Source organism: Oncorhynchus tshawytscha, linkage group LG16 (assembly GCF_018296145.1).
Source record: "Oncorhynchus tshawytscha isolate Ot180627B linkage group LG16, Otsh_v2.0, whole genome shotgun sequence".
Lineage (NCBI taxonomy): Eukaryota > Metazoa > Chordata > Actinopteri > Salmoniformes > Salmonidae > Oncorhynchus > Oncorhynchus tshawytscha.
The window spans coordinates 22,849,386-22,869,483 of record NC_056444.1 but is presented as its reverse complement, the minus strand read 5'-3'; the positions used below and the strand labels follow the sequence as shown (position 1 = coordinate 22,869,483).

The 20,098-nt window shown below is 42.1% G+C and overlaps 1 protein-coding gene across 6 annotated transcripts in view; it reads left to right on the top strand.

Moving 5' to 3' along the window:
* Window positions 1–20,098, top strand: part of LOC112215525 (netrin-G1-like) — a 211,489-nt gene that overhangs the window by 145,946 nt on the left and 45,445 nt on the right. For 4 of the 6 annotated variants that reach the window (XM_042298989.1, XM_042298992.1, XM_042298988.1 and 1 more), the window contains one exon: window positions 339–404. The exons of the other annotated variants lie outside the window; for them this stretch is intronic. In XM_042298989.1, the coding sequence (XP_042154923.1) occupies window positions 339–404 (66 nt within the window). The remainder of the gene's footprint in view (window positions 1–338; window positions 405–20,098) is intronic. 6 annotated transcript variants of the gene reach the window in all.

The window sequence follows — 20,098 nt, the reverse complement described above, 5'->3', positions numbered from 1 at the left end:
TTTGGATGCTTCGTATTTAGTAATTCAGTGGCGTCAAAGAGCTGAAACGTACAACAGCTGAGCTAATATTGACTGGCTGGGGAGCTGTTTGAGCAGCCCTTTCCCTCTCTCCACCATAACTGTCTGTTTAATGCTCATGTCCAAATGATGATGGCCAATGCCAGAGGTGAGCTTTTGCACTGTTCAAATTGCTGTTTATCGCTCAAATTCCAGTATGTTGTCCCAATAGTTTCTATTTAGAGGCAAAAGTAGAGAAGGCATTGAACAGGTCAGTCTACTGTACTATTCTACTAATATAGAGTACCTGATACAATCGATGTGGGATTGCTGATCCACAGGCGTCATCAGCCAGGGCAACCTCTCACTGGTCGGTTCAACTCCTGACCTGGAACGTCCTCAAGATGGTGAGTTGACAGTAATTGGCCAGATCACTGCTCGCCTGTGGATGGCTTCCAGCTTGGTGCAGATCTTTTTCACCATAACCAACAGAATACCTTTTTCAACAGTGCTTGCTAGGCGCTGTACCACATATCTTCTGTCCTTTGTTGCTCAGAGCAAAACTCAGTCTTCATGCTGATTGGGCAGGGAAACCACAGCAGCTAACTTCATCTGGGGCAGACATGTTTTTGAGTGTTTAATTTAACACTATTTGAATTGAATTAACACAGGCGCTTTGGCAATGTACAACTGTGATACGTGTATTATTCCATTGTTAAACGGATTGTTCCATTGTTCCGAATTGTTATCCACTTATTGAATATCAAATATGAGGTTCAATCCATGTGTAAATGGATGAAAGGAGATGGATAAGTAGAAGATGCACTCTGAGGTCAGAGTGGATTAGACTGATGTATTCTGTGTACACATGGATGCACGTGGAGACAGATTGTTAATGAATACAGCTTATTAGAGTGACTGGCAGCATTCGCACCATCATGACTCCATGTTCACACATGCATGACGGGAGGTTTGAGCGCGGGTCGGCATGGAATGGAGAAGAGGAATTAACAGAGCGAGAGGAGGAGACGGGGAGATATAGACAAGCAACTTTGGTAGAGTACATGTATTACTTGCATTACATTGCTGAGAATTGTCTTGGTGAGAATGCTCTTTGTCCCTACTCAGTAAAGCACGCAAGCTAGACACACATCACTGGTTTAGGTCTACGCACAATAATTATACACAGCTAGTGTGAAGAAATATCTCAGATAACTGTCTTTGACGCTGTACATGAGCAGTCATGCATGGCAATGAACAAACAACGGAGAGATGTATAATTGTTATATCAAAATCAAATACATTTTTATTTCTCACATGCGCCGAATACAACAGGTGTAGACCTTACTGTGAAATTCTTACTTACAAGCCCTTAACCAACAACGCAATTCAAGAAATAGAGTTAAGAAAATATTTACTAAATAAACTGAAGTAAAATATAAAATAAAAAGTAACTCAATAAAATAACAATAACGAGGCTATGTACAGGGGATACCGGTACAGAGTCAATGTATGGGGGGGTACAGTTAGTCTAGGTAATTTGTACATGTACAATACCAGCCAAGTTTGGACACACCTACTCATTCCAGGGTTTTTGTTTATTTGTACTTTTTCTTTATTTACTACATTGTAGAATAATAGTGAAGGCATCAAAACTATGAAATAACACATATGGAATCATGTAGTAACCAAAAAAGTGTTAAACAAATCAAATACATTTTATATTTGAGATTCTTCAAAGTAGCCACCCTTTGTATTGATGACAGTTTGCACACTCTAGGAAATTCTCAACCAGCTTCATGAGGTAGTCACCTGGAATGCATTTCAATTAACAGGTGATGAAACTGGCTATCATGAGGACCGCCACAGGAAAGGAAGACCCAGAGTTACCTCTGCTGCAGAGGATAAAATAATTAGAGTTAACTGCACCTCAGAATGCAACCCAAATAAATGCTTCACAGAGTTCAAGTAACAGACACATCTCAACATCAACTGTTCAGAGGAAACTGCGCGAATCAGGCTGTCATGGTCGAATTGCTGCAAAGAAACCACTTCTAAAGGACACCAATAATAAGAAGAGACTTGCTTGGGCCAAGAAACACGAGCAATGGACATTAAACCAGTGGAAATCTGTCCATTGGTCTGACGAGTCCAAGTTTGAGATATTTGGTTCCAACCGCATGTCTTTGTGAGACGCTTTGCTAGTGACGCTATCGTGATTTATTTAGAATTCAATGCGCATTTGACCAGCATGGCTACCACAGCGTTCTGCAGCGAAACGCCATCCCATCAAGTTTGTGCTTAGTGGGACTATCGTTTGTTTTTCAACAGGACAATGACCAAAAACACACGTCCAGGTGATGGAGTGCTGCATCAGATGACCTGGCCTTCACAATCACCCAATTGAGATGTTTTGGGATGAGTTGGACTGCAGAGTGAAGGAAAAGCAGCCAACAAGTGCTCAGCATATGTGGGAACTCCTTCTAGACTGTTGGAAAAGCATTCCTCGTGAAGCTGGAGAGAATGCCAAGAGTGTGCAAAGCTGTTATCAAGGCAAAGGGTGGCTACTTTGAAGAATCTAAAATCTCAAATATACTTGGATTTGTTTAACACTTTTTTGGTTACAACATGATTCCATATGTGTTATTTCATAGTTTTGATGTCTTCACTATTATTCTACAATGTAGAACATAGTAAAAAATTTGTTGGTGTGTCCAAACTTTTGACTGGTACTGTAAATAGGGGTAAAGTGACTATGCAGTAGGGGTACACTTTGTTGAGTATGTTTAACATAGCTATACAATTTAAATGCTGTAAAAGCTTGATGTAGATCATTATCTAACTACATTACCCATTATAATGTAGTCTTAACAACATTACCCAATGTAGGTCTATACCTGGCTCTCCTCAGATATCACTCAATTGTACATGAATAGGACAGTCTCAATCTGTATGCAGACTGGAGCATGCAATTAAAACTCTAATCTCTGGCCAAATAGAGCCCGTTCCCACAGAGGCGTACCTAGCTCATTGGTTTCCTTCTCTAAATATTATCCCTCATATCAAAAGTAAACCCTCTGTTTAAATCTCTGTTTATTCTCTGCGCAGGGTCTGTTTACTCTCAGGGAATGGTAAACGTGAGAGATTGGGAGGAACAGTGTGTGTTGATTGCATCCACCCCATCCCAATTATTGTTTACCTGTTCTTCCTCGACTGTCTCTTCAGTTATAGTTTACCTCTTCCTCCTTGACTGTCTCTTCAGTTATAGTTTACCTCTTCCTCCTCGACTGTCTCTTCAGTTTTAGTTTACCTCTTCCACCTCGACTGTCTCTTCAGTTATAGTTTACCTCTTCCTCCTCGACTGTCTCTTCAGTTATAGTTTACCTCTTCCTCCTCGACTGACTCTTCAGTTTTAGTTGACCTCTTCCTTCTCGACTGTCTCTTCAGTTATAGTTTCCGTCTTCGTCCTCGACTGTCTCTTCAGTTTTAGTTGACCTACTCCTCGACTGTCTCTTCAGTTATAGTTTACCTCTTCCACCTCGACTGTCTCTTCAGTTTTAGTTTACCTCTTCGTCCTCGACTGTCTCTTCAGTTTTAGTTTACCTCTTCCTCCTCGACTGTCTCTTCAGTTATAGTTTACCTCTTCCTTCTCGACTGTCTCTTCAGTTATAGTTTACCTCTTCCTCCTCGACTGTCTCTTCAGTTTTAGTTTACCTCTTCCTCCTCGACTGTCTCTTCAGTTTTAGTTTACCTGTTCCTCCTCGACTGTCTCTTCAGTTTTAGTTTACCTCTTCCTCCTCGACTGTCTCTTCAGTTATAGTTTACCTCTTCCTCCTCGACTGTCTCTTCAGTTATAGTTTACCTGTTCCGCCTCGACTGTCTCTTCAGTTTTCGTTTACCTCTTCCGCCTCGACTGTCTCTTCAGTTTTAGTTTACAGGTTTAGTTTTCTTCCTCGACTGTCTCTTCAGTTTTAGTTTAGTTTTTCGACTGTCTCTTCAGTTTTAGTTTACCTCTTCCTCCTCGACTGTCTCTTCAGTTTTAGTTGACCTGTTCCTCCTCGACTGTCTCTTCAGTTTTAGTTTACCTGTTCCTCTGTCTCTTCTCTTCCTCCTCGACTGTCTCTTCAGTTTTAGTTTACCTCTTCCTCCTCGACTGTCTCTTCAGTTTTAGTTTACCTCTTCCTCCTCGACTGTCTCTTCAGTTATAGTTTACCTCTTCCTCCTCGACTGTCTCTTCAGTTTTTTTAGTTGATCTCTTCTAGTTCCTCCCCCTCGACTGTCTCTTCAGTTATAGTTTACCTCTTCCTCCTCGACTGTCTCTTCAGTTTTAGTTGACCTGTTCTTCCTCGAATGTCTCTTCAGTTTTAGTTTACCTCTTCCTCCTCGACTGTCTCTTCAGTTTTAGTTTACCTCTTCCTCCTCGACTGTCTCTTCAGTTTTAGTTTACCTCTTCCTCCTCGACTGTCTCTTCAGTTTTAGTTTACCTCTTCCTCCTCGACTGTCTCTTCAGTTTTAGTTACCTCTTCCTCCTCGACTGTCTCTTCAGTTTTAGTTGACCTCTTCCTCCTCGACTGTCTCTTCAGTTTTAGTTTACCTCTTCCTCCTCGACTGTCTCTTCAGTTTTAGTTGACCTCTTCTCCTCGACTGTCTCTTCAGTTTACCTCTTTCCTCGAGTCTCTTAGTTGACCTCTTCCTCCTCGACTGTCTCTTCAGTTTTAGTTTGACCTCTTCCTCCTCGACTGTCTCTTCAGTTTTAGTTTACCTCTTCCTTCGACTGTCTCTTCAGTTTTAGTTTACCTCTTTCCTCGACTGTCTCTTCAGTTTTAGTTTACCTGTTCCTCTCGTCGACTGTCTCTTCAGTTAGTTTACCTCTTCCTCCTCGACTCTCTCTTCAGTTATAGTTTACCTCTTCCTTCTCGACTGTCTCTTCAGTTTTAGTTTACCTCTTCCACCTCGACTGTCTCTTCAGTTTTAGTTTACCTGTTCCTCCTCGACTGTCTCTTCAGTTTTAGTTTACCTCTTCCTCCTCGACTGTCTCTTCAGTTTTAGTTTACCTCTTCCTCCTCGACTGTCTCTTCAGTTATAGTTTACCTCTTCCTCCTCGACTGTCTCTTCAGTTTTAGTTTACCTCTTCCTCCTCGACTGTCTCTTCAGTTTTAGTTTACCTGTTCCTCCTCGACTGTCTCTTCAGTTTTAGTTTACCTGTTCCTCCTCGACTGTCTCTTCAGTTTTAGTTTACCTCTTCTCCTCGACTGTCTCTCCAGTTTTAGTTTACCTCTTCTTCTCGACTGTCTCTCCAGTTTTAGTTGACCTGTTCCTCCTCGACTGTCTCTTCAGTTTTAGTTTACATCTTCGTCCTCGACTGTCTCTTCAGTTTTAGTTTACCTCTTCCTCCTCGACTGTCTCTTCAGTTTTAGTTTACCTCTTCCTCCTCGACTGTCTCTTCAGTTTTAGTTTACCTCTTCCTCCTCGACTGTCTCTTCAGTTTTAGTTTACCTCTTCCTCCTCGACTGTCTCTTCAGTTATAGTTTACCTCTTCCTTCTCGACTGTCTCTTCAGTTATAGATTTACATCTTCCTCCTCGACTGTCTCTTCAGTTTTTTAGTCTCTTCAGTTTTAGTTTACATCTTCCTCCTCGACTGTCTCTTCAGTTATAGTTTACCTCTTCCTCCTCGACTGTCTCTTCAGTTTTAGTTTACCTGTTCTTCCTCGACTGTCTCTTCAGTTATAGTTTACCTCTTCCTCCTCGACTGTCTCTTCAGTTTTAGTTTACCTCTTCTTCAGTTTTAGTTTACCTCTTCCCCTCGACTGTCTCTTCAGTTTTAGTTTACCTCTTCCTCCTCGACTGTCTCTTCAGTTTTAGTTTACCTCTTCGTCCTCGACTGTCTCTTCAGTTTTAGTTGACCTCTTCCTCCTCGACTGTCTCTTCAGTTTTAGTTTACCTCTTCCTCCTCGACTGTCTCTTCAGTTTTAGTTTACCTCTTCCTCCTCGACTGTCTCTTCAGTTTTAGTTTACCTCTTCCTCCTCGACTGTCTCTTCAGTTATAGTTTACCTCTTCCTCCTCGACTGTCTCTTCAGTTTTAGTTTACCTCTTCCTCCTCGACTGTCTCTTCAGTTATAGTTTACCTCTTCCTCCTATACTGTCTCTACAGTTTTAGTTGACCTCTTCCTTCTCGACTGTCTCTTCAGTTATAGTTTCCGTCTTCGTCCTCGACTGTCTCTTCAGTTTTAGTTGACCTTCCTCCTCGACTGTCTCTTCAGTTATAGTTTACCTCTTCCTCCTCGACTGTCTCTTCAGTTTTAGTTTATCTATTCCCCTTCGAATGTTTCTTCAGTTTTGGTTTATCTATTCCCCTCGACTGTCTCTTCAGTTTTAGTTTACCTGTTCCTCCTCGACTGTCTCTTCTTCACTGTCTCTTCAGTTTTAGTTGACCTCTTCCTCCTCGACTGTCTCTTCAGTTTTAGTTTACCTCTTCCTCTCGACTGTCTCTTCAGTTTAGTTTTCCTCTTCCTCCTCGACTGTCTCTTCAGTTTTAGTTGACCTGTTCCTCCTCGACTGTCTCTTCAGTTATAGTTTACCTCTTCCTCCTCGACTGTCTCTTCAGTTTAGTTGACCTCTTCCTCCTCGACAGTATCTTCAGGTTTAGTTTACCTCTTCCTTCTCGACTGTCTCTTCAGTTTTAGTTGACCTGTTTCTCCTCGACTGTCTCTTCAGTTATAGTTTACCTCTTCCTCCTCGACTGTCTCTTCAGTTTAGTTGACCTCTTCCTCCTCGACTGTCTCTTCAGTTTTAGTTGACCTCTTCCTCCTCGACTGTCTCTTCAGTTTTAGTTTATCTATTCCCCTCGAATGTCTCTTCAGTTTTAGTTTACCTGTTCCTCCTCGACTGTCTCTTCAGTTTAGTTTACCTCTTCCTCCTCGACTGTCTTCTCAGTTTTGACCTCTTCTCCTCGACAGTATCTTCAGTTTACCTCTTCCTCCTCGACTGTCTCTTCAGTTTTAGTTGACCTGTTTCTCCTCGACAGTCTCTTCAGTTTTAGTTTACCTCTTCCTCCTCGACTGTCTCTTCAGTTTTAGTTGACCTCTTCCTCCTCGACTGTCTCTTCAGTTTTAGTTTACCTGTCCTCCTCGACCTCCTCGACAGTATCTTCAGTTTTAGTTTATCTGTTCCTCCTCGACTGTCTCTTCAGTTTTAGTTTACCTCTTCCTCCTCGACTGTCTCTTCAGTTATAGTTTACCTCTTCCTTCTCGACTGTCTCTTCAGTTATAGTTTACATCTTCCTCCTCGACTGTCTCTTCAGTTTTTTTAGTTTTACTCTGTTCCTCCTGACTGTCTCTTCAGTTTAGTTTACCTCTTCCTCCTCGACTGTCTCTTCAGTTTTAGTTTACCTCTTCCTCCTCGACTGTCTCTTCAGTTTTAGTTTACCTCTTCTCCTCGACTGTCTCTTCAGTTTAGTTTACCTCTTCCTCCTCGACTGTCTCTTCAGTTTTAGTTTATCTATTCTCCTTCGAATGTCTCTTCAGTTTTGGTTTACCTGTTCCCCTCGACTGTCTCTTCAGTTTTAGTTTACCTGTTCCTTCGACTGTCTCTTCAGTTTAGTTTTTTCCTCTTCCTCCTCGACTGTCTCTTCAGTTTTAGTTGACCTGTTTCTCCTCGACTGTCTCTTCAGTTATAGTTTACCTCTTCTTCGACTGTCTCTTCAGTTATAGTTTACCTCTTCCTCCTCGACTGTCTCTTCAGTTTTAGTTGACCTGTTCCTCCTCGACTGTCTCTTCAGTTTTAGTTGACCTGTTCTTCCTCGAATGTCTCTTCAGTTTTAGTTGACCTCTTCCTTCTCGGCTGTCTCTTCAGTTTTAGTTTACCTCTTCCTTCTCGACTGTCTCTTCAGTTTTAGTTTACCTGTTCCTTCTCGACTGTCTCTTCAGTTATAGTTTCCGTCTTCGTCCTCGACGGTCTCTTCAGTTTTAGTTCACCTTCTCCTCGACTGTCTCTTCAGTTATAGTTTACCTCTTCCACCTCGACTGTCTCTTCAGTTTTAGTTTATCTATTCCCCTTCGAATGTTTCTTCAGTTTTAGTTTATCTATTCCCCTCGACTGTCTCTTCAGTTTTAGTTTACCTGTTCCTCCTCGACTGTCTCTTCAGTTTTTTTTCCTCTTCCTCCTCGACTGTCTCTTCAGTTTTAGTTTACCTCTTCCTCCTCGACTGTTTTAGTTTACCTCTTCCTCCTCTGTCTCTTCAGTTTTAGTTTACCTGTTCCTCCTCGACTGTCTCTTCAGTTTTAGTTTACTGTTCCTCCTCGACTGTCTCTCTTCAGTTTTAGTTTACTGTTCTTCCTCGACTGTCTCTTCAGTTTTAGTTTATCTGTTCTCCTCGACTGTCTCTTCAGTTTTAGTTTACCTCTTCTCCTCGACTGTCTCTTCAGTTATAGTTTACTCTTCCTCTCGACTGTCTCTTCAGTTTTAGTTTACCTCTTCCTCCTCGACTGTCTCTTCAGTTTTAGTTTACCTCTTCCTCCTCGACTGTCTCTTCAGTTTTAGTTGACCTCTTCCTCCTCGACTGTCTCTTCAGTTTAGTTTACCTCTTCCTTCTCGACTGTCTCTTCAGTTATAGTTTACATCTTCTCCTCGACTGTCTCTTCAGTTTTAGTTTACCTCTTCCTCCTCGACTGTCTCTTCAGTTTTAGTTTACCTGTTCCTCCTCGACTGTCTCTTCAGTTTTAGTTTACCTCTTCCTACTCGACTGTCTCTTCAGTTTTAGTTTACCTCTTCCTCCTCGACTGTCTCTTCAGTTTTAGTTTACCTCTTCCTCCTCGACTGTCTCTTCAGTTTTAGTTTACCTCTTCCTCCTCGACTGTCTCTTCAGTTTTAGTTTACCTCTTCCTCCTCGACTGTCTCTTCAGTTTTAGTTTACCTCTTCGTCCTCGACTGTCTCTTCAGTTTTAGTTTACCTCTTCCTCCTCGACTGTCTCTTCAGTTTTAGTTTACCTCTTCCTCCTCGACTGTCTCTTCAGTTTTAGTTGACCTCTTCCTCCTCGACTCTTTTCAGTTGTAGTTGACCTCTTCTCCTCGACTGTCTCTTCAGTTTTAGTTTATCTATTCCCCTTCGAATGTTTCTTCAGTTTTGTATCTATTCCCCTCGACTGTCTCTTCAGTTTTAGTTTACCTGTTCTCCTCGACTGTCTCTTCAGTTTAGTTTTCCTCTTCCTCCTCGACTGTCTCTTCAGTTTTAGTTTACCTCTTCCTCCTCGACTGTCTCTTCAGTTTTAGTTTACCTCTTCCTTCCTCGACTGTCTCTTCAGTTTTAGTTTACCTGTTCCTCCTCGACTGTCTCTTCAGTTTTAGTTTTACCTGTTCCCCCTCGACTGTCTCTTCAGTTATAGTTTGCCTCTTCCTCCTCGACTGTCTCTTCAGTTTTAGTTTACATCTTCGTCCTCGACTGTCTCTTCAGTTTTAGTTCACCTTCTCCTCGACTGTCTCTTCAGTTATAGTTTACCTCTTCCACCTCGACTGTCTCTTCAGTTTTAGTTTACATCTTCGTCCTCGACTGTCTCTCCAGTTTTAGTTTACCTCTTCTTCCTCGACTGTCTCCTCAGTTTTAGTTTACCTGTTCCTCCTCGACTGTCTCTTCAGTTTCTCCTCGACTGTTTTCAGTTTTAGTTTACCTCTTCCTCCTCGACTGTCTCTTCAGTTTTAGTTTACCTCTTCCTCCTCGACTGTCTCTTCAGTTTTAGTTTACCTGTTCCTCCTCGACTGTCTCTTCACTGTCTCTTTTTTAGTTTACCTCTTCCTCTCTCGACTGTCTCTTCAGTTTTAGTTTAGTTTACATCTTCTCCTCGACTGTCTCTTCAGACTGTTTCTTCAGTTTTAGTTTATCTATTCCCCTCGACTGTCTCTTCAGTTTTAGTTTAGTCGACTGTCTCTTCAGTTTATTTTTCCTCTTCCTCCTCGACTGTCTCTTCAGTTTTAGTTGACCTGTTTCTCCTCGACTGTCTCTTCAGTTATAGTTTACCTCTTCCTCTCGACTGTCTCTTCAGTTTTAGTTTTCCTCTTCCTCCTCGACTGTCTCTTCAGTTTTAGTTTACCTGTTCCTCCTCGACTGTCTCTTCAGTTATAATTTACCTCTTCCTCCTCGACTGTCTCTTCAGTTTTAGTTGACCTCTTCCTCCTCGACTGTCTCTTCAGTTTAGTTTACCTCTTCCTTCTCGACTGTCTCTTCAGTTTTAGTTGACCTGTTTCTCCTCGACTGTCTCTTCAGTTATAGTTTATTCCTCCTCGACTGTTTCTTCAGTTTTAGTTTACCTGTTCTTCCTCGACTGTCTCTTCAGTTATAGTTTACCTCTTCCTCCTCGACTGTCTCTTCAGTTTTAGTTTATCTATTCCCCTTCGAATGTTTCTTCAGTTTTGGTTTATCTTTTCCCCTCGACTGTCTCTTCAGTTTTAGTTTACCTGTTCCTCGTCGACTGTCTCTTCAGTTTATTTTTCCTCCTCCTCCTCGACTGTCTCTTCAGTTTTAGTTGACCTGTTTCTCCTCGACTGTCTCTTCAGTTTGAGTTTACCTGTTCCTCCTCGATTGTCTCTTCAGTTTTAGTTTACCTCTTCCTCCTCGACTGTCTCTTCAGTTTTAGTTTACCTGTTCCTCCTCGACTGTCTCTTCAGATTTAGTTTCTGTTCCCCCTCGACTGTCTCTTCAGTTGTAGTTTACCTCTTCCTCCTCGACAGTATCTTCAGGTTTAGTTTACCTCTTCCTTCTCGACTGTCTCTTCAGTTTTAGTTGACCTGTTTCTCCTCGACTGTCTCTTCAGTTATAGTTTACCTCTTCCTCCTCGACTGTCTCTTCAGTTGTAGTTGACCTCTTCCTCCTCGACTGTCTTTTCAGTTTTAGTTGACCTCTTCCTCCTCGACTGTCTCTTCAGTTTTAGTTTATCTATTCCCCTTCGAATGTTTCTTCAGTTTTAGTTTACCTGTTCCTCCTTGACTGTCTCTTCAGTTTAGTTGACCTCTTCCTCCTCGACTGTCTTCTCAGTTTTAGTTGACCTCTTCCTCCTCGACAGTATCTTCAGGTTTAGTTTACCTCTTCCTTCTCGACTGTCTCTTCAGTTTTAGTTGACCTGTTTCTCCTCGACTGTCTCTTCAGTTCTAGTTTACCTCTTCCTCCTCGACTGTCTCTTCAGTTTTAGTTGACCTCTTCCTCCTCGACTGTCTCTTCAGTTTTAGTTTACCTGATCCTCCTCGACTGTATCTTCAGTTTTAGTTTACCTGTTCCTCCTCGACTGTCTCTTCAGTTTTAGTTTACCTCTTCCTCCTCGACTGTCTCTTCAGTTATAGTTTACCTCTTCCTTCTCGACTGTCTCTTCAGTTATAGATTACATCTTCCTCCTCGACTGTCTCTTCAGTTTTAGTTTACCTGTTCCTCCTGGACTATCTCTTCAGATTTAGTTTCTGTTCCCCCTCGACTGTCTCTTCAGTTATAGTTTGCCTCTTCCTCCTCGACTGTCTCTTCAGTTTTAGTTTACCTGTTCCTCCTCGACTGTCTCTTCAGTTTTAGTTGACCTCTTCCTCCTCGTCTGTCTCTTCAGTTTTAGTTTATCTATTCCCCTTCGAATGTTTCTTCAGTTTTGGTTTATCTATTCCCCTCGACTGTCTCTTCAGTTTTAGTTTACCTGTTCCTCGTCGACTGTCTCTTCAGTTTATTTTTCCTCTTCCTCCTCGACTGTCTCTTCAGTTTTAGTTGACCTGTTTCTCCTCGACTGTCTCTTCAGTTATAGTTTACCTCTTTCATCGACTGTCTCTTCAGTTTAGTTTTCCTCTTCCTCCTCGACTGTCTCTTCAGTTTTAGTTGACCTGTTCCTCCTCGACTGTCTCTTCAGTTATAATTTACCTCTTCCTCCTCGACTGTCTTCTCAGTTGTAGTTGACCTCTTCCTCCTCGACAGTATCTTCAGGTTTAGTTTACCTCTTCCTTCTCGACTGTCTCTTCAGTTTTAGTTGACCTGTTTCTCCTCGACAGTATCTTCAGTTTTAGTTTACCTCTTCCTCCTCGACTGTCTCTTCAGTTTTAGTTGACCTGTTCTTCCTCGACTGTCTCTTCAGTTTGAGTTGACCTGTTCCTCCTCGATTGTCTCTTCAGTTTTAGTTTATCTATTCCCCTTCGAATGTTTCTTCAGTTTTGGTTTATCTATTCCCCTCGACTGTCTCTTCAGTTATAGTTTACATCTTCCTCCTCGACTGTCTCTTCAGTTTTAGTTTACCTCTTCCTCCTCGACTGTCTCTTCAGTTTTAGTTGACCTGTTCTTCCTCGAATGTCTCTTCAGTTTTAGTTTACCTCTTCCTCCTCGACTGTCTCTTCAGTTTTAGTTTACCTCTTCCTCCTCGGCTGTCTCTTCAGTTTTAGTTTACATCTTCGGCCTCGACTGTCTCTCCAGTTTTAGTTGACCTGTTCTTCCTCGAATGTCTCTTCAGTTTTAGTTGACCTGTTCCTCCTCGACTGTCTCTTCAGTTTTAGTTTACTCTTCCTCCTCGACTGTCTCTTCAGTTATAGTTTACCTCTTCCTTCTCGACTGTCTCTTCAGTTTTAGTTTACATCTTCCGCCTCGACTGTCTCTTCAGTTTTAGTTTACCTGTTCCTCCTCGACTGTCTCTTCAGTTTTAGTTTACCTGTTCCTTCTCGACTGTCTCTTCAGTTATAGTTTCCGTCTTCGTCCTCGACTGTCTCTTCAGTTTTAGTTCACCTTCTCCTCGACTGTCTCTTCAGTTATAGTTTACCTCTTCCACCTCGACTGTCTCTTCAGTTTTAGTTTACCTCTTCGTCCTCGACTGTCTCTTCAGTTATAGTTTACCTCTTCCTCCTCGACTGTCTCTTCAGTTTTAGTTTACATCTTCGTCCTCGACTGTCTCTTCAGTTTTAGTTTACCTCTTCGTCCTCGACTGTCTCTTCAGTTTTAGTTGACCTGTTCCTCCTCGACTGTCTCTTCAGTTTTAGTTTACCTCTTCCTCCTCGACTGTCTCTTCAGTTTTAGTTTACCTCTTCCTCCTCGACTGTCTCTTCAGTTCTAGTTTACCTCTTCCTCCTCGACTGTCTCCTCAGTTTTAGTTTATCTGTTCCTCTTGACTGTCTCTTCAGTTTTAGTTTACCTCTTCCTCCTCGACTGTCTCTTCAGTTATAGATTACCTCTTCCTTCTCGACTGTCTCTTCAGTTATAGATTACATCTTCCTCCTCGACTGTCTCTTCAGTTTTAGTTTACCTGTTCCTCCTGGACTATCTCTTCAGATTTAGTTTCTGTTCCCCTCGACTGTCTCTTCAGTTATAGTTTGCCTCTTCCTCCTCGACTGTTTCTTCAGTTTTAGTTTCTCTTCGACTGTCTCTTCAGTTATAGTTTACCTCTTCCTCCTCGACTGTCTCTTCAGTTTTAGTTTATCTATTCCCTTCGAATGTTTCTTCAGTTTGGTTTATCTATTCCCCTCGACTGTCTCTTCAGTTTTAGTTTACCTGTTCCTCGTCGACTGTCTCTTCAGTTTATTTTTCCTCTTCCTCCTCGACTGTCTCTTCAGTTTTAGTTGACCTGTTTCTCCTCGACTGTCTCTTCAGTTTAGTTTACCTCTTCCTCATCGACTGTCTCTTCAGTTTTAGTTTTCCTCTTCCTCCTCGACTGTCTCTTCAGTTTTAGTTGACCTGTTCCTCCTCGACTGTCTCTTCAGTTATAATTTACCTCTTCCTCCTCGACTGTCTTCTTCAGTTTAGTTGACCTCTTCCTCCTCGACAGTATCTTCAGGTTTAGTTTACCTCTTCCTTCTCGACTGTCTCTTCAGTTTTAGTTGACCTGTTTCTCCTCGACTGTCTCTTCAGTTATAGTTTACCTCTTCCTCCTCGACTGTCTCTTCAGTTTTAGTTTACCTCTTCTTCCTCGACTGTCTCTTCAGTTATAGTTTACCTCTTCCTCCTCGACTGTCTCTTCAGTTTTAGTTTATCTATTCCCCTCGACTGTCTCTTCAGTTTTAGTTTATCTATTCCCCTCGACTGTCTCTTCAGTTTTAGTTTACCTGTTCCTCCTCGACTGTCTCTTCATTTTTCCTTTTACTGTCTCTTCAGTTTTTTACCTCTTCCTCCTCGACTGTCTCTTCAGTTTTAGTTTACCTCTTCCTCCTCGACTGTCTCTTCAGTTTTAGTTTACCTCTTCCTTCTCGACTGTCTCTTCAGAGTTTTCCTGTTCTCTTCAGTTCCTTCGACTGTCTCTTCAGTTATAATTTACCTCTTCCTCCTCGACTGTCTCTTCAGTTTTAGTTTACCTCTTCCTCCTCGACTGTCTCTTCAGTTTTAGTTTACCTCTTCCTTCTCGACTGTCTCTTCAGTTTTAGTTGACCTGTTTCTCCTCGACTGTCTCTTCAGTTATAGTTTACCTCTTCCTCCTCGACTGTCTCTTCAGTTATAGTTTACCTCTTCCTTCTCGACTGTCTCTTAAGTTATAGATTACATCTTCCTCCTCGACTGTCTCTTCAGTTTTAGTTTACCTGTTCCTTCTCGACTGTCTCTTCAGTTTTAGTTTACCTGTTCCTCCTTGACTGTCTCTTCAGTTTCATTTGACCTCTTCCTCCTCGACTGTCTTCTCAGTTTTAGTTGACCTCTTCCTCCTCGACAGTATCTTCAGGTTTACTTTACCTCTTCCTTCTCGACTGTCTCTTCAGTTTTAGTTGACCTGTTTCTCCTCGACAGTCTCTTCAGTTTTAGTTTACCTCTTCCTCCTCGATTGTCTCTTCAGTTTTAGTTGACCTCTTCCTCCTCGACTGTATCTTCAGTTTTAGTTTACCTGATCCTCCTCGACAGTATCTTCAGTTTTAGTTGAACTGTTCTTCCTCGACTGTCTCTTCAATTTTAGTTTATCTCTTCCTCCTCGACTGTCTCTTCAGTTATAGTTTACCTCTTCCTTCTCGACTGTCTCTTAAGTTATAGATTACATCTTCCTCCTCGACTGTCTCTTCAGTTTTAGTTTACCTGTTCCTCCTGGACTATCTCTTCAGATTTAGTTTCTGTTCCCCCTCGACTGTCTCTTCAGTTATAGTTTGCCTCTTCCTCCTCGACTGTTTCTTCAGTTTTAGTTTACCTGTTCTTCCTCGACTGTCTCTTCAGTTATAGTTTACCTCTTCCTCCTCGACTGTCTCTTCAGTTTTAGTTTATCTATTCCCCTTCGAATGTTTCTTCAGTTTTGGTTTATCTATTCCCCTCGACTGTCTCTTCAGTTTTAGTTTACCTGTTCCTCGTCGACTGTCTCTTCAGTTTATTTTTCCTCTTCCTCCTCGACTGTCTCTTCAGTTTTAGTTGACCTGTTTCTCCTCGACTGTCTCTTCAGTTATAGTTTACCTCTTCCTCATCGACTGTCTCTTCAGTTTCAGTTTTCCTCTTCCTCCTCGACTGTCTCTTCAGTTTTAGTTGACCTGTTCCTCCTCGACTGTCTCTTCAGTTATAATTTACCTCTTCCTCCTCGACTGTCTTCTCAGTTGTAGTTGACCTCTTCCTCCTCGACAGTATCTTCAGGTTTAGTTTACCTCTTCCTTCTCGACTGTCTCTTCAGTTTTAGTTGACCTGTTTCTCCTCGACTGTCTCTTCAGTTATAGTTTACCTCTTCCTCCTCGACTGTCTCTTCAGTTGTAGTTGACCTCTTCCTCCTCGACTGTCTTTTCAGTTTAGTTGACCTCTTCCTCCTCGACTGTCTCTTCAGTTTTAGTTTATCTATTCCCCTTCGAATGTTTCTTCAGTTTTGGTTTATCTATTCCCCTCGACTGTCTCTTCAGTTTTAGTTTACCTGTTCACGTCGACTGTCTCTTCAGTTTATTTTTCCTCTTCCTCCTCGACTGTCTCTTCAGTTTTAGTTTACCTCTTCCTTCTCGACTGTCTCTTCAGTTTTAGTTTACCTGTTCCTCCTCGACCTTCTTCAGGTTTAGTTTACCTGTTCCTCCTCGACTGTCTCTTCAGTTTTAGTTTACATCTTCGGCCTCGACTGTCTCTCAGTTTTAGTTGACCTGATCTTCCTCGACTGTCTCTTCAGTTTTAGTTTATCTGTTCCTCCTCGACTGTCTCTTCAGTTTTAGTTTATCTCTTCCTCCTCGACTGTCTCTTCAGTTTTAGTTTCGACTGTCTCTTCAGTTATAGATTACATCTTCCTCCTCGACTGTCTCTTCAGTTTTAGTTTACCTGTTCCTCCTTGACTGTCTCTTCAGTTTCAGTTGACCTCTTCCTCCTCGACTGTCTCTTCAGTTATAGTTTACCTCTTCCTCCTCGACTGTCTCTTCAGTTTTAGTTTACATCTTCCTCCTCGACTGTCTCTTCAGTTTTAGTTTACCTCTTCCTCCTCGACTGTCTCTTCAGATTTAGTTTCTGTTCCCCCTCGACTGTCTCTTCAGTTATAGTTTGCCTCTTCCTCCTCGACTGTCTCTTCAGTTTTAGTTTCTCTTCGACTGTCTCTTCAGTTTTAGTTTACCTCTTCCTCCTCGACTGTCTCTTCAGTTCTAGTTTACCTCTTCCTCCTCGACTGTCTCCTCAGTTTTAGTTGACCTCTTCCTCCTCGACTGTCTCTTCAGTTTAAGTTTACCTGATCCTCCTCGACAGTATCTTAAGGTTTAGTTTACCTGTTCCTCCTCGACTGTCTCTTCAGTTATAGTTTACCTCTTCCTTCTCGACTGTCTCTTCAGTTATAATTTACATCTTCCTCCTCGACAGTCTCTTCAGTTTTAGTTTACCTCTTCCTCCTCGACTGTCTCTTCAGTTTTAGTTTACCTCTTCCTCCTCGACTGTCTCTTCAGTTTTAGTTTACATCTTCCTCCTCGACTGTCTCTTCAGTTTTAGTTTACCTCTTCCTCCTCGACTGTCTCTTCAGTTATAGTTTACCTCTTCCTTCTCGACTGTCTCTTCAGTTATAGATTACATCTTCCTCCTCGACTGTCTCTTCAGTTTTAGTTTACCTGTTCCTCCTGGACTATCTCTTCAGATTTAGTTTCTGTTCCTCCTCGACTGTTTCTTCAGTTATAGTTTGCCTCTTCCTCCTCGACTGTTTCTTCAGTTTTAGTTTACCTGTTCTTCCTCGACTGTCTCTTCAGTTATAGTTTACCTCTTCCTCCTCGACTGTCTCTTCAGTTTTAGTTTATCTATTCCCCTTCGAATGTTTCTTCAGTTTTGGTTTATCTATTCCCCTCGACTGTCTCTTCAGTTTTAGTTTACCTGTTCCTCGTCGACTGTCTCTTCAGTTTATTTTTCCTCTTCCTCCTCGACTGTCTCTTCAGTTTTAGTTGACCTGTTTCTCCTCGACTGTCTCTTCAGTTATAGTTTACCTCTTCCTCATCGACTGTCTCTTCAGTTTCAGTTTTCCTCTTCCTCCTCGACTGTCTCTTCAGTTTTAGTTGACCTGTTCCTCCTCGACTGTCTCTTCAGTTATAATTTACCTCTTCCTCCTCGACTGTCTTCTCAGTTGTAGTTGACCTCTTCCTCCTCGACAGTATCTTCAGGTTTAGTTTACCTCTTCCTTCTCGACTGTCTCTTCAGTTTTAGTTGACCTGTTTCTCCTCGACTGTCTCTTCAGTTATAGTTTACCTCTTCCTCCTCGACTGTCTCTTCAGTTGTAGTTGACCTCTTCCTCCTCGACTGTCTTTTCAGTTGTAGTTGACCTCTTCCTCCTCGACTGTCTCTTCAGTTTTAGTTTATCTATTCCCCTTCGAATGTTTCTTCAGTTTTGGTTTATCTATTCCCCTCGACTGTCTCTTCAGTTTTAGTTTACCTCTCGACTGTCTCTTCAGTTTATTTTTCCTCTTCCTCCTCGACTGTCTCTTCAGTTACAGTTTACCTCTTCCTCCTCGACTGTCTCTTCAGTTGTAGTTTACCTCTTCCTTCTCGACTGTCTCTTCAGTTTTAGTTTACCTGTTCCTCCTCGACCTTCTCTCCAGTTTTAGTTGACCTGATCTTCCTCGACTGTCTCTTCAATTTTAGTTTATCTCTTCCTCCTCGACTGTCTCTTCAGTTATAGTTTACCTCTTCCTCCTCGACTGTCTCTTCAGTTTTAGTTTATCTTTCCTCGACTGTCTCTTCAGTTTTAGTTTACCTCTTCTCCTCGACTGTCTCTTCAGTTTTAGTTTAGTTTCTGTTCCTCCTCGACTGTCTCTTCAGTTATAGTTTACCTCTTCCTCCTCGACTGTCTCTTCAGTTTTAGTTTACAGTCCTCGACTGTCTCTTCAGTTTTAGTTTACCTCCTCCTCGACTGTCTCTTCAGTTTTAGTTGACCTGTTCCTCCTCGACTGTCTCTTCAGTTTAGTTTACCTCTTCCTCCTCGACTGTCTTTCAGTTTTAGTTGACCTCTTCCTCCTCGACAGTATCTTCAGGTTTACTTTACCTGTTCCTCTCGACTGTCTCTTCAGTTTTTAGTTTACCTCTTCCTTCTCGACTGTCTCTTCAGTTTTAGTTGACCTGTTTCTCCTCGACTGTCTCTTCAGTTTGAGTTTACCTGTTCCTCCTCGATTGTCTCTTCAGTTTTAGTTGACCTCTTCCTCCTCGACTGTATCTTCAGTTTTAGTTTACCTGTTCCTCCTCGACTGTCTCTTCAGGTTTAGCTTACCTGTTCCTCCTCAACTGTCTCTTCAGTTATAGTTTACCTCTTCCTTCTCGACTGTCTCTTCAGTTATAGTTTACCTCTTCCTTCTCGACTGTCTCTTCAGTTTTAGTTTACATCTTCCTCCTCGACTGTCTCTTCAGTTTTAGTTTACCTGTTCTCCTGGACTATCTCTTCAGATTTAGTTTCTGTTCCCCCTCGACTGTCTCTTCAGTTATAGTTTGCCTCTTCCTCCTCGACTGTTTCTTCAGTTTTAGTTTACCTGTTCTTCCTCGACTGTCTCTTCAGTTATAGTTTACCTCTTCCTCCTCGACTGTCTCTTCAGTTTTAGTTTATCTATTCCCCTTCGAATGTTTCTTCAGTTTTGGTTTATCTATTCCCCTCGACTGTCTCTTCAGTTTTAGTTTACCTGTTCCTCGTCGACTGTCTCTTCAGTTTATTTTTCCTCTTCCTCCTCGACTGTCTCTTCAGTTTTAGTTGACCTGTTTCTCCTCGACTGTCTCTTCAGTTATAGTTTACCTCTTCCTCATCGACTGTCTCTTCAGTTTCAGTTTTCCTCTTCCTCCTCGACTGTCTCTTCAGTTTTAGTTGACCTGTTCCTCCTCGACTGTCTCTTCAGTTATAATTTACCTCTTCCTCCTCGACTGTCTTTCAGTTGTAGTTGACCTCTTCCTCCTCGACAGTATCTTCAGGTTTAGTTTACCTCTTCCTTCTCGACTGTCTCTTCAGTTTTAGTTGACCTGTTTCTCCTCGACTGTCTCTTCAGTTATAGTTTACCTCTTCCTCCTGACTGTCTCTTCAGTTGTAGTTGACCTCTTCCTCCTCGACTGTCTTTTCAGTTGTAGTTGACCTTTTCCTCCTCGACTGTCTCTTCAGTTTTAGTTTATCTATTCCCCTTCGAATGTTTCTTCAGTTTTGGTTTATCTATTCCCCTCGACTGTCTCTTCAGTTTTAGTTTGCCTCTTCCTCCTCGACTGTCTCTTCAGTTTTAGTTGACCTGTTCCTCGTCGACTGTCTCTTCAGTTTATTTTTCCTCTTCCTCCTCGACTGTCTCTTCAGTTTTAGTTTCCCTCTTCGTCCTCGACTGTCTCTTCAGTTATAGTTTACCTGTTCCGCCTCGACTGTCTCTTCAGTTTTCGTTTACCTCTTCCGCCTCGACTGTCTCTTCAGTTACAGTTTACCTCTTCCTCCTCGACTGTCTCTTCAGTTGGAGTTTACCTCTTCCTTCTCGACTGTCTCTTCAGTTTTAGTTTATCTCTTCCTCCTCGACTGTCTCTTCAGTTATAGTTTACCTCTTCCTTCTCGACTGTCTCTTAAGTTATAGATTACATCTTCCTCCTCGACTGTCTCTTCAGTTTTAGTTTACCTGTTCCTTCTCGACTGTCTCTTCAGTTTTAGTTTACCTGTTCCTCCTCGACTGTCTCTTCAGTTATAGTTTACCTCTTCCTCCTCGACTGTCTCTTCAGTTTTAGTTTACATCTTCCTCCTCGACTGTCTCTTCAGTTTTAGTTTACC